Source organism: Gossypium raimondii, chromosome 13, assembly GCF_025698545.1.
Source record: "Gossypium raimondii isolate GPD5lz chromosome 13, ASM2569854v1, whole genome shotgun sequence".
NCBI classification, from domain to species: domain Eukaryota; kingdom Viridiplantae; phylum Streptophyta; class Magnoliopsida; order Malvales; family Malvaceae; genus Gossypium; species Gossypium raimondii.
In genome coordinates this window covers 13,098,745-13,117,359 of record NC_068577.1, presented here as the reverse complement: position 1 = coordinate 13,117,359, position 18,615 = coordinate 13,098,745, and the positions used below count along the sequence as shown (strand labels likewise).

The window sequence follows — 18,615 nt, the reverse complement described above, 5'->3', positions numbered from 1 at the left end:
AACATGAATTAGTTATACTATAACAATATTTAATTTAACTCAAAAATTTCAATCGATTCAATTTGACTCGATTCAAATTTTATTTTACTTGACTCGATTTAAAAAATTCAAATTAAATTAGGATGATAAAATAGAACTTACCAACTCAAAAATTTTCACAATCAATCCAACGCTCAGATCTACTCACTATAATTTTGTGGTGTAACATAGCAGTGGGCTTGGCAGTATGGGTGTAAAATTGTAAAAAAAAAGGTTACTCAACAAAAACGAGTTGTTGATTGTAACTAAAATTTTCATTTAATATTATATTTTTAACATTTTGATAATAAATTATTATTAGTTTATTTGTTTTAAACAAATTGTATACTTCACCAATTATCAAACAAGCCTCATTGGGAAATAAACCAAGCAAACTCGATCACATAATCACATTTGAAGTGGTAACATCATTATATGTTTGGGATCAAAAATCAACATTCAAATCTTGTATCACTCAACCCCTATTTTAATTTATAATAATTAAACAAAACCAAACTTATAAATTAATATATCATCGACCTTGAACCCAACTTCAATCAATAAATTTAAAATTCAACTTAAATTATAAGTTTTCACCATTCGAACGCAACCTTTTGATGAATTTTTCATAGGTGTTATTTAGAGCTTAAATTTGGCAATAACTTCTACATTTAAATTTGAATATATATATATATATATATATATATTTATTTCTCTTAATTAGTCTTTAAACTTGGTAAATGTTACAATTTTGAGGCCTGATTGTGCTTTCAAGGAAATGTTAAGGATTAATGGACAAAAACATACAAACCCTAATGCAAGAGTAGTTGTCAAGTCTAGATCCAAAATATATTGGATAAATTATAAAAATAGTCACCTAGCTATTAGTATATATTTCTATTTTGGTCATCCAAGTTTAAAATCTTCTACTTTAGTCACTAACATTATTAAAATTTAATATTTTGATCACTTCTTCATTAAATTACTAACAATAACATTTTTATTGACATAATAATAAATTTAGTCATCCAATGATTACAAATTGTATCAAGTTAATATTAGAGGATTAAATTTATTATTATACCAATAAGAAATAAGAAAAAATAACTTTTGATAATTTGACAAATAAGTGATCAAAATATTAAAATTAAATAACGTTAATAATTAAAATAAAAATATTAGTTTACCAAAAGTATTCTGAAACTTTACAGCTTTTGTGTATGGCGGGGTTTTTACCTGACTTCATTAATCTCCGTGCCAAATATTTTGAACCAATCCATTGAAAAAGACAGGTGTATGAATGAAAAACACAGCCTGACTAGGAAAAATATAAGAACATAGCACATGGGGGGTTGATGAGACAGCTTAATTTAATGATAAATGTTTAATTCTCCAACCAAGAAAGATTTTTGATTTGATGTGAACTTCAAGTCTGAATTAAAGATGATGCAACTTTTTAATGTTGGTAATTATATTAACACAATCATCTTTAAGTTTGAAAGATTTGGAAGGAAGAGTAGAAACATTTTTCAAAGTTAAAATTATTATTAAAAAGTAAAAAAATAAACTGGAAGCCAAAAGCATTGCATGTGCAGCCGCACTCCCTTTATCGCTTTCAACAAACCAAATACTGCTCTACCCAATACCCAAAGATATTACCACAATCCTTCATAATTTTAGAAGAACCCAAACACTGACTTAATTGCATAAATACCTATTTTTATTACTTCCAACAACCTCAAACTACCCCCGTTGCAAAAATAAAAAACCAAGAACATGGTGATACCAATTAAGTCAATCTACAATACCAGTAGCAGACCAACACTTGGCTACAGATTTGATTCAACAATCAAATGTACAAAATAGCGAGAATCACGGCCCATTTATTTCGCCAACCAATTAAGAAAATCCACTCTCTTTTTGTCTACATGCAAAGATCATGATTTGGCTAATCATCCCAGCTAATTACCATTGTTTTTTCTTCTCTAAATTACGTCTCCCACTCAATCTCTCTTCCCGTGATTTCAAGCTTTCCTTTTGACATCAATGTATTATAACTTCAACACGCGTACGCAATTTATCTATTTTAATTCATAAAATCAAATTACAATGCTTTACCTGATCTTATTTCGGGTTTGAGTTTTGTTTAATTTTCTTTTCATATATTTTGATTTTTATTTCTTTTATTTTGTATTCAATTCATTCTAATTCTAATTTATCATACATGCATGATTTGTAATTATATTTATAAATTCATTTTTTTAAAAAATCAAACATTAAATTAACTTTTACAGCAGAAGTGAAATTAAAAATTGTGTTGGGAGTAGGGTGAGCAAAACTCGATTCAATTCGAAAAAATAAAAAAAGAATTTGAATTTCTAGTTATTTGATTTTTTCGAGCCATCGAATAAATAATTTGAGTTTTGAGTTGAATTTTACGATTCAAGTAATTTAAATAAGACTGTTGTAAATATCCCTTTCGTCCCTGTCATTTTTGAAAAGAACAAATTGATTCCTCTCTCAACAAAAATTACAAAAAAATTTTAATATAATTTTAAAAATTCTAAAATTTATACATTTTTAAAATCTTAAAATTTTAAAAATTTTAAAATCTAAAGAATATATAAAAATTTAATTTTTTAAATAATAATTTTGGGACATAAATGAGTTAATTGACGATTTAAGTTTATCATGCTAAAGTATCTTATTTTACTTTGAAAAGTTTTCAAATATATATGGTTTCAGATTTATGTGCTCTACCATGAAATTGATTATATTGTAATAAGATTTTAATTTGACATGTTTAATTTTTAAATTTAACTCGAACAATTTCACTCGATTCAACTCAACTTGCAATTCATTTCACTCGACTCAATTTGAAAAGATTTCAAATCAAGTTAGGATGATAAAAATAGGACTCGAGTTCACTATTGAAAAAAAATTAAAGGCGAAAATGAAAATTTGCCATTAAGTTAAAAGACTAAAAAGTTAAATTAATTGATTAATTTTTAAGGGGGAATAATAATAAATACGAAATCAAACCATTTGACAAACGAGATCAAAGCTCATACGTGTTCCCTAGCTTCTCCCCTGTTACCAGTTCCATGATTTCTCCATTTTTTATCAGTGTATAAAAATAAATGACGAAATCTATGAAATTCTAAATTTCATACTCTTTTTATAGGATGTCTATTTGCCACAAATTCTAAATTACCTTCAATCATTTCCACTTTATTTATTGTATTCAATTAAAAAAATTATATGTCAATAAGATCTTGACACAGTTAACAAAAGCAGAAACCTTAAATTTTGTGTATTTAAATTTGAAATTTACCATATACAATTATATACATGGATTTTAAATCTCTTCATGCGATTATTTTAACAATCATATAGTATGAATTAATTCTATGTTGGTATTAATTAAAAATGTGTTAAAACATATTTATCAATCTTACCTATAGATGATTATTAGTATTTTTGTATAATAAATTATCAAACTATTTGCGAAACTATGTTATTTGAAGAGAAAAAGAAGTCGACTTGAATACAAGTTCAATTGACATTTGAAGTATCAGAATTATGAGTTTAAATGAACTTAGACACGTAATGTCTCAATTAGAGGTGTTTATAGGTCAAGTAGTCCGCTCGATCCAATTGGCTCAGTTTGATTTAGTTAGAGCTTGGGTTTAGATTTTCAACCATAGGTTGGTCCAATCTAGACCTGTCCATGGGCCGGGCGGCCCGCCCGAAATATGGGAGGGTTTGGGTAAAAATATAGGCCCGAAATATGGGCTTGGGCAAAATTTTAGGCCCGTTTAAAAATGGGCAGACCTCGGCAAGATATTTTTGGCCGGCCCGACCAGCCCAACCGAAAAATATTAAATATATATTTTTATTTTTAAAATATAATAGTTTTTATTTTAAGTTTATTTACTTTCATTTCCTTGACTAGTGTTACAAAATAATAATAATAATAATAAAACATCAAGTTTGTTTTACTAATCAAATGTTAGATTTTGTTACAACAATTAATACAATTAATAATTTGATAAATTTACTAATCAAATGTTAGATTTTATTACAACAATTAATACAATTAATACAATTAATAATTTGATAAATTTACTAATCAAATGTTAGATTTTATTACATCAATTAATACAATTAACAATTAATAATTTGATAATTTTACTAACAATTAATTTTAATAACAATTAGTTTTAATTTTATTAAAAAACTAATTTTAATTTTAATTTTAATTAAAAACGGGCCGGGCCGGGCCGGGCTCGGGCCCATATTTTTTTCGGGTTGGGCCTGGGAAAAATCTCAGGCCCATATTTCGGGCCGGGACCGGGCCTAGTAAACAGGCTGAAAATTTTTTGCGGGCCCGGCCCAAACCCGGCCCGGCCCATGGACAGGTCTAGTCCAATCCAATTCGTTTCACTATTTAAAAATGATAAAAAATATAAAAATAATTTTATATTATCAATTATATATTTTTATAATTCAATTTATTCTTATTTTTTTAACCATAAAACGAACCATTTGAGTGTATCGAGCTGAGTGTAAATCTAAATTTTCTTTGAAACAAGACCTAAACCTAACCCATGAATACTTCTAATTTTACTCATTGAATATAATTAATCAATGTTTAATGGTACATTAAGAAATAAAAATAAAAATAAAAAGAATCAAAGTGCACATCAATTTCGTTATTTGCGTATGTGCTTTGCATAGATACACTATTATTGGAAGGGACAACAACACTCTTCTTTTAACTATAAATCGAATATAAAAAATATTAAAAATTGAAAAAAAAAAAAAGAATAGGAAGTCAATAAATCGAATTAAATAAGTGTAGCCAAAGAAAGATTTGGGTATTAAATTCTTCCACCCTAGTTTAAGTCCTATTTAACGGCCGCAGACAGTGGCCAGTGCCATAAAAAAGAAGAAGCTCATTTAATGTTTTTAAGAAAAATAAAACAAAACAATTATTTTTTCTTTTGTCCCTTTTTGAAAATTGATGTTTTACAAATGAACCATGTGCTTTGGGCCAGCTAATAAAAAAACCATTCATACTGTAAAATTAGGGAAAAAAATTTACCCACTGTTGCAAAATGGAAACACAATAAGAAATTAAAGCATTTTAAATAGTAAAAGTAAAAAAAACTATTTTGCTAGTCCTTTCAATAGACAGGGACCTATTCACTATATTTAAGGGCAATTTCCCATTTAGAAAACTACAAAAACCACGCGGTTTCAATTTTCAAGCATAGGAAACACACCCTTTCTAACCTTGCATTGCATGTGCCGTTGCTTTTTTTTTTTTTTTTTGTTGTTCTGCTGAAATTGTACTATTTTTTTCTTGGGTCAATTTAACAAAGTTAAAAAACATGTATTTTTATTATTGAATAAATGACTATAAAATATAATGAACATACTGTATGATTAAGGACATACGTATGTCCGAGATTAAGCAATTGAAAAAACTTGGATGGCGTTTTATTAATTATTTTTCAGTATCATAATATTCTACCTTTTTGGACCCTTTTATTTTCCTTTTCTAAAAAAAGGGTTGGCGTTTTGCATTATTGGTCCCCAATAGCTGAAAAGTGGTAGTTAATTTTAGTTGTAAGTTAACTGTGGCCTTAAATTCTATAAAACCCCCTTCCCCCCTCTCTATTTCCTTCACTCAACTGCCTCACATTTTCTCTCAAAGTTCACTACTTGTGTGCAGACAAAAATGGCTTTTGCTGGGTTTTTCTTGTTGGGTTTACTTTCAATGGTCTCAGCTGTTCATGGATATGGTGGTGGATGGACTAATGCTCATGCTACTTTCTATGGTGGGAGTGATGCTTCAGGCACAATGGGTATGTATGCCTGCCCCTCCCCCCCAAATTGAGCCAACTTTTAGGGTACAATGGTTGGCTTAATGGACTAAACTCTTTAAGTTTTGATTTTGCAGGTGGTGCTTGTGGTTATGGGAACCTGTATAGCCAGGGATATGGGACAAACACTGCAGCTTTGAGCACAGCTCTGTTCAACAATGGGCTTAGCTGTGGGTCTTGCTATGAGATTAAGTGTGTGAATGATGGCAAGTGGTGCCTGCCTGGTTCCATTGTGGTCACTGCTACCAATTTCTGCCCTCCAAACAATGCTCTCCCAAACAATGCTGGTGGGTGGTGCAACCCTCCCCTGCAACACTTTGACCTTTCTCAGCCTGTCTTCCAACACATTGCTCAGTACAAAGCTGGAATTGTGCCTGTTTCTTACAGAAGGTAACTTCATTTGAAGTAATAATAATAATAATAAAGGTCAATAGTGAGCATGTTTTTAACAGGCATTAACTGACTATTTGGTACTGCAGGGTACCATGCAGGAGAAAGGGAGGGATAAGGTTCACAATCAACGGCCACTCCTACTTCAACCTAGTCCTCATCAGCAACGTCGGCGGTGCCGGTGACGTACATGCGGTGGCCATCAAGGGTTCCAGGACTGGTTGGCAACCCATGTCCAGGAACTGGGGCCAGAACTGGCAAAGCAACAACTACCTCAACGGGCAAAGCCTGTCATTTAAGGTCACAACAAGTGATGGCCGTACCGTGGTCTCCAACAATGTTGCCCCATCTGGCTGGTCCTTTGGGCAGACCTTCACTGGCGGCCAATTCCGCTAGAGAAAAGAACGAAGAAAACACCCATCTTTATTATCTTAGCCTTATCAATTAAATACAATATATACCAATTAACTAGCTTGACTTTTTAGTATATCTAGCTAGTAGATTATACTATATTAATGTGAAGGGTTTATTTTGAAAATAGCCCCTTTATCAGTTTTTCAACAAAGTATTTGTAAGGGCAGAGGTGGACTTTTACCACCCGCCACCATTGCATTTTGTTTTGGCTTTGTATTTGCATTTCTTGTAAGCTGCTTTGGCTGAAGAGTGTTATTTGGCTTTCATTTGTATGATGAGAAAATTGTAAATTTGCAATTTCCACTAGTAATGAAAAACTGAATTTCTGATTTATAATCCCATGTTTATTGCATTAGATAAAAATATTAATTAACCTGCACAAATTTTGGGCTTTGGATTGTTTCCTTTTTAACATAATTTAGGCCAAATTTTCAACAGCAGTTGGGACTTTGGGACCTGCAAAATTTGTCAATTGGGCCACCTAAATGTCCAATTTCAGCTCAGGCCCTTTAGCCTAAGCTCTAAACCAATATGGAGAGCTAGTAGGGACTAGGGAGGGCTCAGCAAGCAATTTGCAATCTGGAGGCAGTTCAATTCAGACTGAATTTACTATATCTTGAATCAAATCGGGTTGAATTTCTGAAAAAAAAAAAAACCTAAGTTCTCAACCTTATTTTAACTTTATTGTTTCATAAAATTATTAGTACGACAGTTGAGCAAATAATTCATTGACTTGTGGAATTGCACCCAATGAAAGCACATAAAACTTTCTTTTTTCTGTTTTTTTTCTTTACCTTTTCATATTCTTTTATTACAATCACACAAGGTTGTTACAAAAGGTAAAATATCAAAGCTGAGGGGAAAAAATCTAATCTGGGAGACATGTCTAAAAGAAAACCAGTTAATTCAAATGACAATGTTTAAAATCTTTGTCTCATCTACTGTCTAGTTAAATTCTGTTACACCATGCCATTTTCTTGGCATTTACTAGGGAAAGTGACATGCATTAAATCCTGTCACGTAGAAATCTACGTTTGAAGCTGCAAAGCCACCGAGCCTCGTCTGTATAATCACACCCTATCGGGAGGGAAAATGAAAAAATTAAATCATTTTTGACTTACAGTTAAATTCGAATTCAAAACTTATCCCTCCATAGAAAATGTGTTTAGCAATAAATTTATAATTGAATTTCAGTGCATTTATTTGTTATTACACTTGTGATCAATTGAGGTTAATTGAAGCACTGCCATTATTTGCTCCACCTCATAAGAGAGGAGTTAAGAATTAGAAAAATTACACGAGATAATTAGGCATAAGTTATAATTACATTTTTACAACTAAATACGTTTATTAAAGAATTATAATTCCTTATAATTATAAGAGAGTTTAATTAGTATTCTAATAATTATAATTTCTTGTAATTACCCTATGATTCCCAAACACATAAAAGAATATCTAGATAAACGTTTATCTTATAAAGAAGTAAATAATGTGATACCCGTTAAACAATATCTTGGGTTCAAATTTTATGAATAAAAAATAATAAATTCAAAAAAAAGTTAATGTTAGTGGATTGTACTTTAATGGCAGTGGGAGTAGGGATTGATGGACTACGTAAAAAAGAATTGGATGTCATATCAAGTTTCATTGCTTGCTTGTCACGTAGCTTGCCGTCTTTTTCACTTGAGATTTGCCTCCAATGTTCAAATCTTCTACATAACGTGACTCCTGAAAACAGAATCTTAGGGAAATTTTCTTTTCAAAAAAAAACTGTTTCAAATTTCTTATTGATTTTGAAATAAATAAAGTTACATTTTATTGAAAAAATCGATAATTTTCTTCAAAAAATTAAAAACCCGAATTTAAACTCTAGTTCAATATTGTTTTTGGAAAGTATTTTAAAAATATTTTGAAAAGTGATTTTAAAAAGTATTTTTGTAAATTTTAGTTTAAGATTTAAGTGTTTAGTATTCTTGTCAAAAAGATTTGAGAAATAAAATATCTATTTTAGACATGATATTATAAAGTAGATTCAAATTAGTTAATATTATGATATTTTAATAATAACATAGAAAATAATTTATTATAATTTGATGTTATTTTAATATATAAAAATAAATTTTAAATAATTTTAAGTAATTAACCAAAAAGAGAAAGTACCATGTGTTGAAAGGGTGAAAACATAATTAAACTGTTAAAAGTGTTTTTAGGAGAAAAGACAAAATTTGAACTTTTTTATTTAGAAAAAAAAATTCTTTTGAAAAGTTAAAATTCTCTTTATAAATTATTTGTTTAGCATTCTTTTTACTTCAAAAGTACTTTTTCATGTTAAAAATATTTTTAAAAAGTACTACTAAATCCCGTATTGAATATTTGTGTGGAAGTGGCAAGCAAAGGCATGCAGCCGTATCAGCTTGAAGCAACCTTGAAGTTTCTAGGAATTTTCATTAATGTTGTATCTTGAAATTCAGGTCGCTTTAAAATGTCGGTTTTTTCTTTTTTTACTTCAATATATTAATATTATTTTATTATGTCCTATCATAAATAAATCCTACACTTGCTTTTCATACGTAAACACTTAAGGTTGTCCGGTTTTGCTGTAAAATTAGTGTGGTAAAGATTTCATCATCTTAGTGAAATCATATTAATAATTATATAATGATTAATAATCTTAATACCCTTAGATGTTAAGTTGACCGTATTTGGTGACGAGCTTTGTATATTTTAATTGCAATTAGCATATAATTAATTTTTACTGTTGGGAGCTAAGCCCAAATAAATGTTTTAGTAGAATTTCGACATCCATAAGTATTAAGTTTAAATGTATATAAATTTTTTACCATTTACCATAAATCTAACATTAACAAAGACTTTAGTGGGAACTCAATTACCATAGGTGTCGAGTTTTGTTGTAATTGAATTTTAACCATTTACCTAAACCTTAACCTTCATAAATGAATGATGATGCTTATGGGAGTCAACTTTTTCAGAAAACATATTTTTACCGTGCTTATAAATATTCCTTCATAAATGAATGTTGGGTTCTTAAGCTAAAAATCTCTCGAAACCCTTTATTTTCACCTTAAAATCTTTTAAACCTTACTATGGCTATGTTGAGGTAAGTGAATCATATAATTCTAGTAATTGTTGATATGATGATTTTTTTATTAACTTATTAGTTAAGAATGTATTTATTGATTTGTTGTTAACATTTAATTTGAGTATTGAATTGTTATTTTATTGAATTTAAAATATATATTAATTTTTGCTTTTAGACTTTCAGTTACTTACTAGTTTGAGGAATGAAACCTTCAAACTTGAAGTAATGTAAATTATCTAATGCCGGAAGAAGACCACATTCGACTTAGACATTGTCTATATGTAGCGGTTCTTTTGATGGCCGTTGAAGTACCTTGTATTCCATTGTGATCGTCATTGCTTTCGACATTGGTGGAAAGGTGGAGACCAAAAACTCTTACCTTTTACTTCATTGTGGTGAAGCGACAATCACGTTAAAAGATGCAACCCTAATCATGGGCCTTCCAATTGAAGGAGCCATTCTCACCAGAGTGGTTGAATTTGAGCTTAGGTTAGAAATGAGAACGCTAATCGACTATTACCCAAAAAGCGAGGAAGATTTTAAATGGGGATAATGAAGTTCTCCTGGTTGAATACATTTGTCAAGCATCATCTAGTCGACAATGTGAATGACAAAGAGGTTGATCAATATTTAGACCTTACATACTACTATACATCATTAGTGGATTGTTTATGGAAAATTTATCTAAAAATCTTTACCACTTAATGTATCTACCATTGTGTTAGATGACCTCACTTGTGTCTACCCATATAGTTGAGTGTCCACAACCTTGGCATTCATGTATTAGGCCTTTAGCATTTAATACGCATTTTAGGTTATGAGTTTTTATAATATGACTAATAAAAAATGTAATATATTTTTATATTTAGGGTCAATTTGGATCATACAACTTATTATTAGGAGCTTACACAAATCTGAATTGACATTGATAAATATTAAGCTTCAAAGGTTAATTATTAATTTATTTTACTATTTATTGAATTGATTGTTATCATTATTTTTATTTTTCTAATTGTTAATATGTATTTGTAATTATGGTGGACACTATATTGGACTAAGAACATTTATTCAGAACGCCTCGATTCTTAATGGTGTTGGAAAATTCAATTTTGAATCGAATTTAACGAAGAAAATTATTAAATACTTTAAATAGAATAAATATGTGTCAATTACAGAGTTGTAGAGTCAAATTATTAAGTGAAATTAATTTAGATCGATTATGTATTATAGTACAAGGACTATTTATAAAGTGAGCAAAATAGATAGAAATAATTAGAGAATAGAGTAGGTCCTTATTAAGTGATTAAACCAAGGCCTTATTAATGAATAACCTATAATAAAATTAGTGTTAGTGGTTGACAATGATCCAAATGATTCATTCCCATTAAACTCACCATTAAAAGATCACGACCTTTGATAATTTATGAATTAGATTTAGTGAAAATTATTATTTTATGTTAACATGCAATAGTGGGAGGGAGAAAGTGAAAACAAAGTTTACAATTTCTCCATTTTATTACCCGAACCATTAAGGATAAAAGAAAGAAATTCTTTAGTTTTCTTCCTTCTTGCCTAACGCCATTGCTTAAGCTAAATACAATGTCGAGATGTCGAAAGAAAAAGGAAAGCTAAAGTCATTGACGAATAAATATGCTAGTTTGTACTCTCAAAATTTGAGTTCATAAGATAATACCATATGGTTATATTGATTTGTTAAATATTCGGAGATGGTAAACTACTTATAAAATTATACTTGAAAGGTACATATATACCTGAATATGTGAATTGTGATCATTTATTGGATTTATTGTATTTATATATGTTTGCTTGATGATATCGATACTTAATAATAAGATATTGCCCTATTAATGTTATCGGATAGTCATGGGTATAGTTGACATGCCATAGGGTCTATTTTGATATATGGGAGATTCAGCGCTATGTGCGTATATATCGTGATAGTTCTCTAACACCCTAGGGGTCGAGAATGTATCACCGGCTTCAATAACCTAAGGTACAAGTGTATTCTTGTGTGATTGGTGGGATCGGTGCATTTATGCCCAGTTAGCACTTCAATGTGTATTTCGTGTGATGGAGGATTGATCCGGGTATCAAATCTTGTATCCGATTTGGTTAGTAGGGATTAAAAATGTAATACTTCTTATTGTATACATGTGTAATTGAAATGAGATAAAAATGTTGAAACATTACATTATTTGATATGTTAAACTAGATGCTAATACCTTGAGGGCACATCGAAAATTATATTGTGAAATTGAATAAAGCATTGATGTAAATAAGATGAATTGATAAATAATCTATGCTATATACATATCTTGGAGGATAAATGTGAAATTTTAGTTGGTTAACTTGAGTTAACTTATTAATTATGTTAATTAGAATTTGTTATGTTTATAATTGAATTCAATTATGTTAGCACCACTAAGTATATATATTGCTCATAGTACGATTTTTTTTCCATGTGTAGATTTTGAATAAAAACTATAAAAGTTTTGTGGCTAGGAATCCAACTTTCAAGCTTAGCTCGAAAACCATTTCAATCCCATTTTGTATGTATATATATGTTTTGAAGTCATATGACATGTACCTAGGTTAGTAGGCTTATTGCGTAAGTTAATTTTGACACTTTTGGTAAGTGACCTATAATGTTATATTGGTTGTTTTTTTGATTACTAGTTAATTATGTTTGATTATGTGAGTTTGAATATGAAAATTGGTTGGTTTAGTAATGTTTTATTGAATGTTATAATTTGGTAATGTTTGAGCATGTTTAGATAGTCTAATTGGATGAATATATTTTATAGTAAGTTTTAGGTATGTTTAGGTTTATTTGTTTAAGGCTTTCAACACTTAAAAGTGAAAATTTTTGACCGTTTGGTCATTGAGTTTTGAGACATAAAATATGTATCAATATTGTTAGAACAAATTTTACTAAAATTTTTCATTCAAGAGTCTGAAGTCTCAAGACATGTCTATATAGTCTCAAGACAATTGTTTTGAGGTATCGAGAGAAGTGCCATTTGTCTCGAGTCAAAAGTACATCGAAGCTAAATAGATTTTTCCCTACTCTAGGAATTGAGAGAGGAACCTCTTGTTGCGAAACATTTAAACATTGAAGCAAAAATAAGAAAACAGGAGAGGTTGCTGTCGAGGCATAAAGAACTTTGGCTCGAGATATGACATGCAATGTCTTGAGATATGTTAACTTCAAAACTAAAATTTCCAAAATAATTTTTGACCTATCTCAAGACATGGAGATCCCTGTCTCGAGACATAAACTTGAAATATTATATTTTAGTTTGTATTTAGTTCTAACTCTGAAATTAATTTATCACAACCTCGTAATTACATGAAATAGATTCTTATGTACTATGAATGTATGTAATTGATTATGATGAATGAGTTTATTATTTTGAATGATGATTATGAATTTAAAATTTTGAAATTATGTCAAGTTAATATGAGTTGCTTTGGCAATGTAATGTGATGTCACATATTCGGATTCAACGATTTGGTCGGGTGTGTGGTGTCACACAGTCTATGCTCCCAAGGGTTATAGCCGATGAGACTCATATATTAGAAGGACTTGCATGACAATTATATGTTTCCATATTGTTGAATGACAACACAGTGATCAAGTGTTGTGATAATTTGGCATGTGTCAACTTATCTCGAGAGAGTAAAAAAACATGGGGAAAGTTTAGGATGGTGACATGAGGGATTCGGTGGAAAAAACTAGGCTCATAAATGTCAATAGTAGATCAAATAGTGGCACAGGATTCACAAATTTGTCAACCTTAGACAACCAATCGAGGACTTTTAGGTTGACACCGCTCCACATAACATGCTTTGGTTTTAAGGTCTAGTAGATTACTATTCTTTTATCCCAATGACGTATATCTATTTATTTCAAGGGCATCGATATTGAGTAGCCATCGAATTTAGTATCAGATAGCTTGAACGTAAAAACATATAAAATATGATAACAAGCTTTTCCCACAACCCACTAGCCTAACCCAACCATTAGTAATAGTCTTCATAGCCGACAGTAATGAAGTTGAGTTCGTAGAAGTACAACTATTCTCGATGAGCCTTGTAACACCCCTATCTCGTATCTGTCACTGGAATAGGGTTTAGAAGCATTACCAGAGTTTTCAGATTAATCTCAAATATTTCATATTACTTAACATTCATATCAGAAATTAATTATAAATTAATTATATTGTCCCTTATATGAGCCCTCAAGGCCCAAAACATACATTAGAAACAAGTCGGGACTAAATCGGTAACTAAGAGAATTTTTCACGAAACTTTAAAAATTTTCCTAAGTGCAAGGGACACACACCCGTGTGGTTAGGCCGTGTGGTGACACACCCGTGTCTTAGGTCGTATGGTATTTGAAGTAGGGCACACGACCGTGTCCCCAGCCCGTGTAACTCTTTGACTTACAATACATTTAAGTACAGGGGTCACACAGTCAAGCCACACGCCCGTGTGCCAAGCTGTGTGAAAATTCCTAAGCATTCTGTTTTGAATTTTTAAGATGCAGGGGACACACGGCCAGAGCACACGCCCATGTGCTAGGCCGTGTGTCATACACGACTGAGACACATGCCCTTTTCTATGCCTGTGTGGACAAAATAAGGCCATTTCCAAGCCTTGTTCCTTACCCAATTTTACCTTCCACCTACACAAACACTTAAACACATTCACCAACCAATTCAAGACATTTAAACCAAGCCAAAACCATGTCTTATGCGTGATATCTCATCACATGTATTCCTATACTCAATCTTACCTAATTGATCAAATTTACATATATGCATACTTTATCAATTATGCTATCTCCACCTATTCATCCATAAGCTTACCATCATTAAACCATTTCAATTTCACACATCAAACATGTTAAAGCCATATATATATACACATTTCAAAATATATACAAAACACAAGCCATACCAATGGCTAGTTACAACCAAAATATTTAAAATGCCATCAATGGCCAAGTTAACCTATACATGCCATTATAAACAAAATTAGTTTCATAATTGTACTGAAATCGGCCGGTGGATAGTGTGAGTGATCTCTGCCAAGCTTCTAAACCAACGAGCTTCCGAGTATTATAAAAGAGAGGAAATACAACTTAGTAAGCACTTAATGCTTAGTAAGTTCATATAACAGGGAATTATCTCACCATTCATTTACTTATACAATAAACATGTATAATATATCCAAAGCAATTTGGCAATTAGCCTAACACATATAACCTTAACAAACATGTTAGTCATGTATTTCATGTGAATAACAAGAACGAGGATGAGCTCATCAAGTATCGAGTTTCCACGTATGTCATGCATATACAGATAATAGTTTCATTTTGATTTCACATGTTCTTATGTCAGAATTTCACCTGTTGAATCATTTGAAGTCCCGATGGATACTTGGGTAGTACACCTGAAGTGTACAATACTATAAATCTGTCAATTCATATCCGGGAGTGCTTTTATGAGCACTTAAACTGAAAACTCTCTCTTAAGCACTATAACGGGAAGTTCATTGAGCCTTATAACGGGAAATCTATTCGGGCAATATAACAGGAAGCTCACAAAGAGCCTATAACGAGTAGCTCCGAAGAGCAATTAACGGGTAGCACCGGAAAGCCATATAATGGGAAGTTCAAGCGAGCATTAATGGGAAGCTCACAAAGAGTCTATAATCAAGAAGCTCACAAAGAGCCATATAACGGGACGCTTATAAGAGCTGCGGTGTGCCCATAACACATGTATGGTCACGACCGATCGGGACGCTCCGAAGAGCTATTAAAGGGATGCTTGAGAGGGATTGTAATAGGACGCTCTTTCGAGCTACAGTATGCCCGTAACATATGCAAAACCACTACCATTTCGGGAAATAGAACCCTGTATCCATCGAATCTCATTATCCAAACGGGACTTAATTATTTATCTAGGATTTTCAGTTATGAGATTAATTACATACACATATATGACATTTACACAATTTACATATTCAACACTCAATATAAGCATATAAATATACACAATTAAGTTACACGAACTTACCTCGACAATTGTTCGTGACATGTAAACTACTAATCCGATACTTTTTCTTTTCCACGATCTAACTCCGTTTTTGATATATCCAGATCTATACGAGTAAATTTAACATCAATTTAATACAAGTTATAGTCAATTTCTTCCAAGTCACATCTTAGGTAGAATTATCGTTTTGCCCCTATACTTTTAATTAATGACAATTTCGTCCCTAAGCTCAGAAAATGAAATTCATACAATTTAATCCTTATTCTAATCCCAACTAAAGTTTACATGTATCAATACCAGCCCATGTATTTCACAAAAATCAAAATTTTTTGATGAATTTTACATTTTTACAATTTAGTCCCTAAATCACATTTTCATCAAAATTCCCTTAACAAAATTTGTTTATTTATCAACAACCTTTCATTTTCTACCATAAAACTTCATAATTGAACTATATTCATCCATGGAGGAATCCTAAAACTTTGATAACTTTGCAAATTATTCCCCAAAATAGCTTAATTATGCTATTACAATCTCGGAAATATAAAAATTACTAAAAACGAGACTTGAATACTTACCTAATTGAGCCAAATAAGTTTGCTCAAAATCCAATCTCCATAGCTAGGGTTTCCATAGGTTTTATTTGGGAAAGATGATGAAATAAGATTATATTAGATTTTTATCATCTTTTATTATTTTACTTTCCAATTTCATCCTTTTCTTTAATTAAATTTCTATGGATGAATCATCATCATCCTTATCTACTAACTTCTCTTAATGGTCTATCTGCCATATAAGGACCTCAAATTTTGAATTCCATAGCTATTTGATACTTGTAGCTACTAGAACTCAACTTTTACATTTTATGCAATTTGGTCATTTTATCAATTAAACATGTAACCAGTAAAATTTTCTTAAGAAAATTTTCATATGACATTCCTATCATAATGCTACCATAAAATAATATTAAAATAATTTTCTTTTCGGACTCGAATTTGTGGTTCTGAAACCACTGTTCCGATTGCACTAAAAACGGGCTGTTACAACTCTCTCCCCATAAAGAGTTTTCGTCCTCGAAAATTTTACCAGCAAAGAGGTTTGGATATTTCTTTCTCATAGTTTCCTCTGGTTCCCAAGTAGCTTCTTCTATTCCGTGTCATTGCCAGAGAACTTTCACTAGAGCTACCTTTTTATTTCTTAACTCTTTTGTCTCTCGTGCCAGAATTCTAATCGGTTCTTCACTGTATGTCAAGTCAGGCTGAATCTCGACTTCTGTTGGAGAGATAACATGTGAAGGATTTGACCGATATCATCGTAACATAGACATGTGAAAGTTATTGTGAATCTTTTCTAATTCTGGTGGTAAAGCCAATAGGTAATCAACAGGTCCGATTCTTTCAGTAACTTCATACGACCTGATAAATTGTGGCCTTAATTTGCCTTTACGGCCAAACCGAAGTAATTTCTTCTAAGGTGAAACTTTCAGAAATACCTTATCACCAACTTGAAATTCTATTTCTTTTCTTTTAAGATGCTCATGGGATTTCTGACGATCAGAAGCTGCTTTCAGACTATCGCGGATTACTTTGACTTTCTCTTCGATTTCTCGGATCAGATCAACTTCACGTATCTTTTTCTCATTAAGCTCAGTCCAATACAATCGAGTTCTACATTTACAACCATACAGAGCTATTATTATATGCTAATTCAACTAAAGGTAAGTATTTCTCCCAATTACCTTCGAATTCCAAAACACAGCACCGAAGCATATCTTCCGAAATCTGTATCACACGTTCAGACTGGCCATCAGTATGAGGTTGGAATGCAATACTAAAATATAAACGTGTACCCAGAGCTTCTTGTAGCTTTTCCCAGAATCGAGATGTAAACCGCAGATCTCTATCAGAAATAATGGAGACTGGCACTCCATGTAATCTGACAATTTCAAAAATATACAACTCCACTAATCTATCCAGGGAGAAATCCATATGTACCGGAATAAAATTTGCAGACTTTGTCAAACGGTTCGATAATTACCAAAATGAAATCTTTCTTTTTCAGAGATAGGGGCAATCCCGACACAAAGTCCATAGTAACTTTTTCCCATTTCCATTCCGGTATCGTCACTAGCTGTAGGAAACCCGAAGGTACCTGATGTTTAGCTTTAACTTGCTGACATATCAAACATTTAGATACGAATTTAGAAATTCTGCATTTCATTCCTGGCCACCAGTACATCTTTTTCAAGTCATTAAACATTTTATTACTTCCCAGATGTACGGATATAGTACCACTGTGAGCTTCGTACAAAATCTTCTATATAAGTTTCGAATTTTTCAGTATACATACTCTGCCTTTGAATAACAGACAGTTATTAGGTCCAATATAAAATTCTGAACCCGAAACTAATTCATACAGTACCTGTTTAGCTTGCAACTCGTTATCACTTTTCTAAGCTTCGCAAATCTGTTGTAGAAATGTCAGATTAGCTTTTAACTCAGCTATAATTGAACCATCATTAGACAATGACAATCGAGTATTCATTGCTCACAAGGCAAACAGAGGTTTTCTACTCAGAGCATCAACAACCACATTTGTTTTTCCCAAATGATAATCAATAACCAGATCATAATCTTTCAATAATTCAAGCCACCTTCATTGTCTCAGATTTAAATCTTTCTGTTTCATCAAATACTTTAAACTTTTGTGACCAGTGAAT

The 18,615-nt window shown here is 31.3% G+C and overlaps 1 protein-coding gene across 1 annotated transcript; it reads left to right on the top strand.

The window, feature by feature from the left end:
• The first annotated feature begins 5,703 nt into the window (after positions 1 to 5,703).
• Positions 5,704 to 7,049, top strand: LOC105783732 (expansin-A10). The gene is made up of 3 exons (XM_012609348.2): positions 5,704 to 5,891; positions 5,987 to 6,299; positions 6,389 to 7,049. The coding sequence occupies exons 1-3, from the start codon at positions 5,765 to 5,767 to the stop codon at positions 6,693 to 6,695; spliced, it is 747 nt and encodes a 248-aa protein (XP_012464802.1). The 5' UTR covers positions 5,704 to 5,764; the 3' UTR covers positions 6,696 to 7,049.
• Positions 7,050 to 18,615: the final 11,566 nt, after the last annotated feature.

Coding starts and splice junctions, on each gene's coding strand:
- LOC105783732 (XM_012609348.2), top strand. CDS start 5,765: ATGGCTTTTGCTGGGTTTTTCTTGTTGGGTTTACTTTCAATGGTCTCA. Junction 5,892..5,986: donor TGATGCTTCAGGCACAATGG/GTATGTATGCCT, acceptor TTGATTTTGCAG/GTGGTGCTTGTGGTTATGGG. Junction 6,300..6,388: donor GTGCCTGTTTCTTACAGAAG/GTAACTTCATTT, acceptor TTGGTACTGCAG/GGTACCATGCAGGAGAAAGG.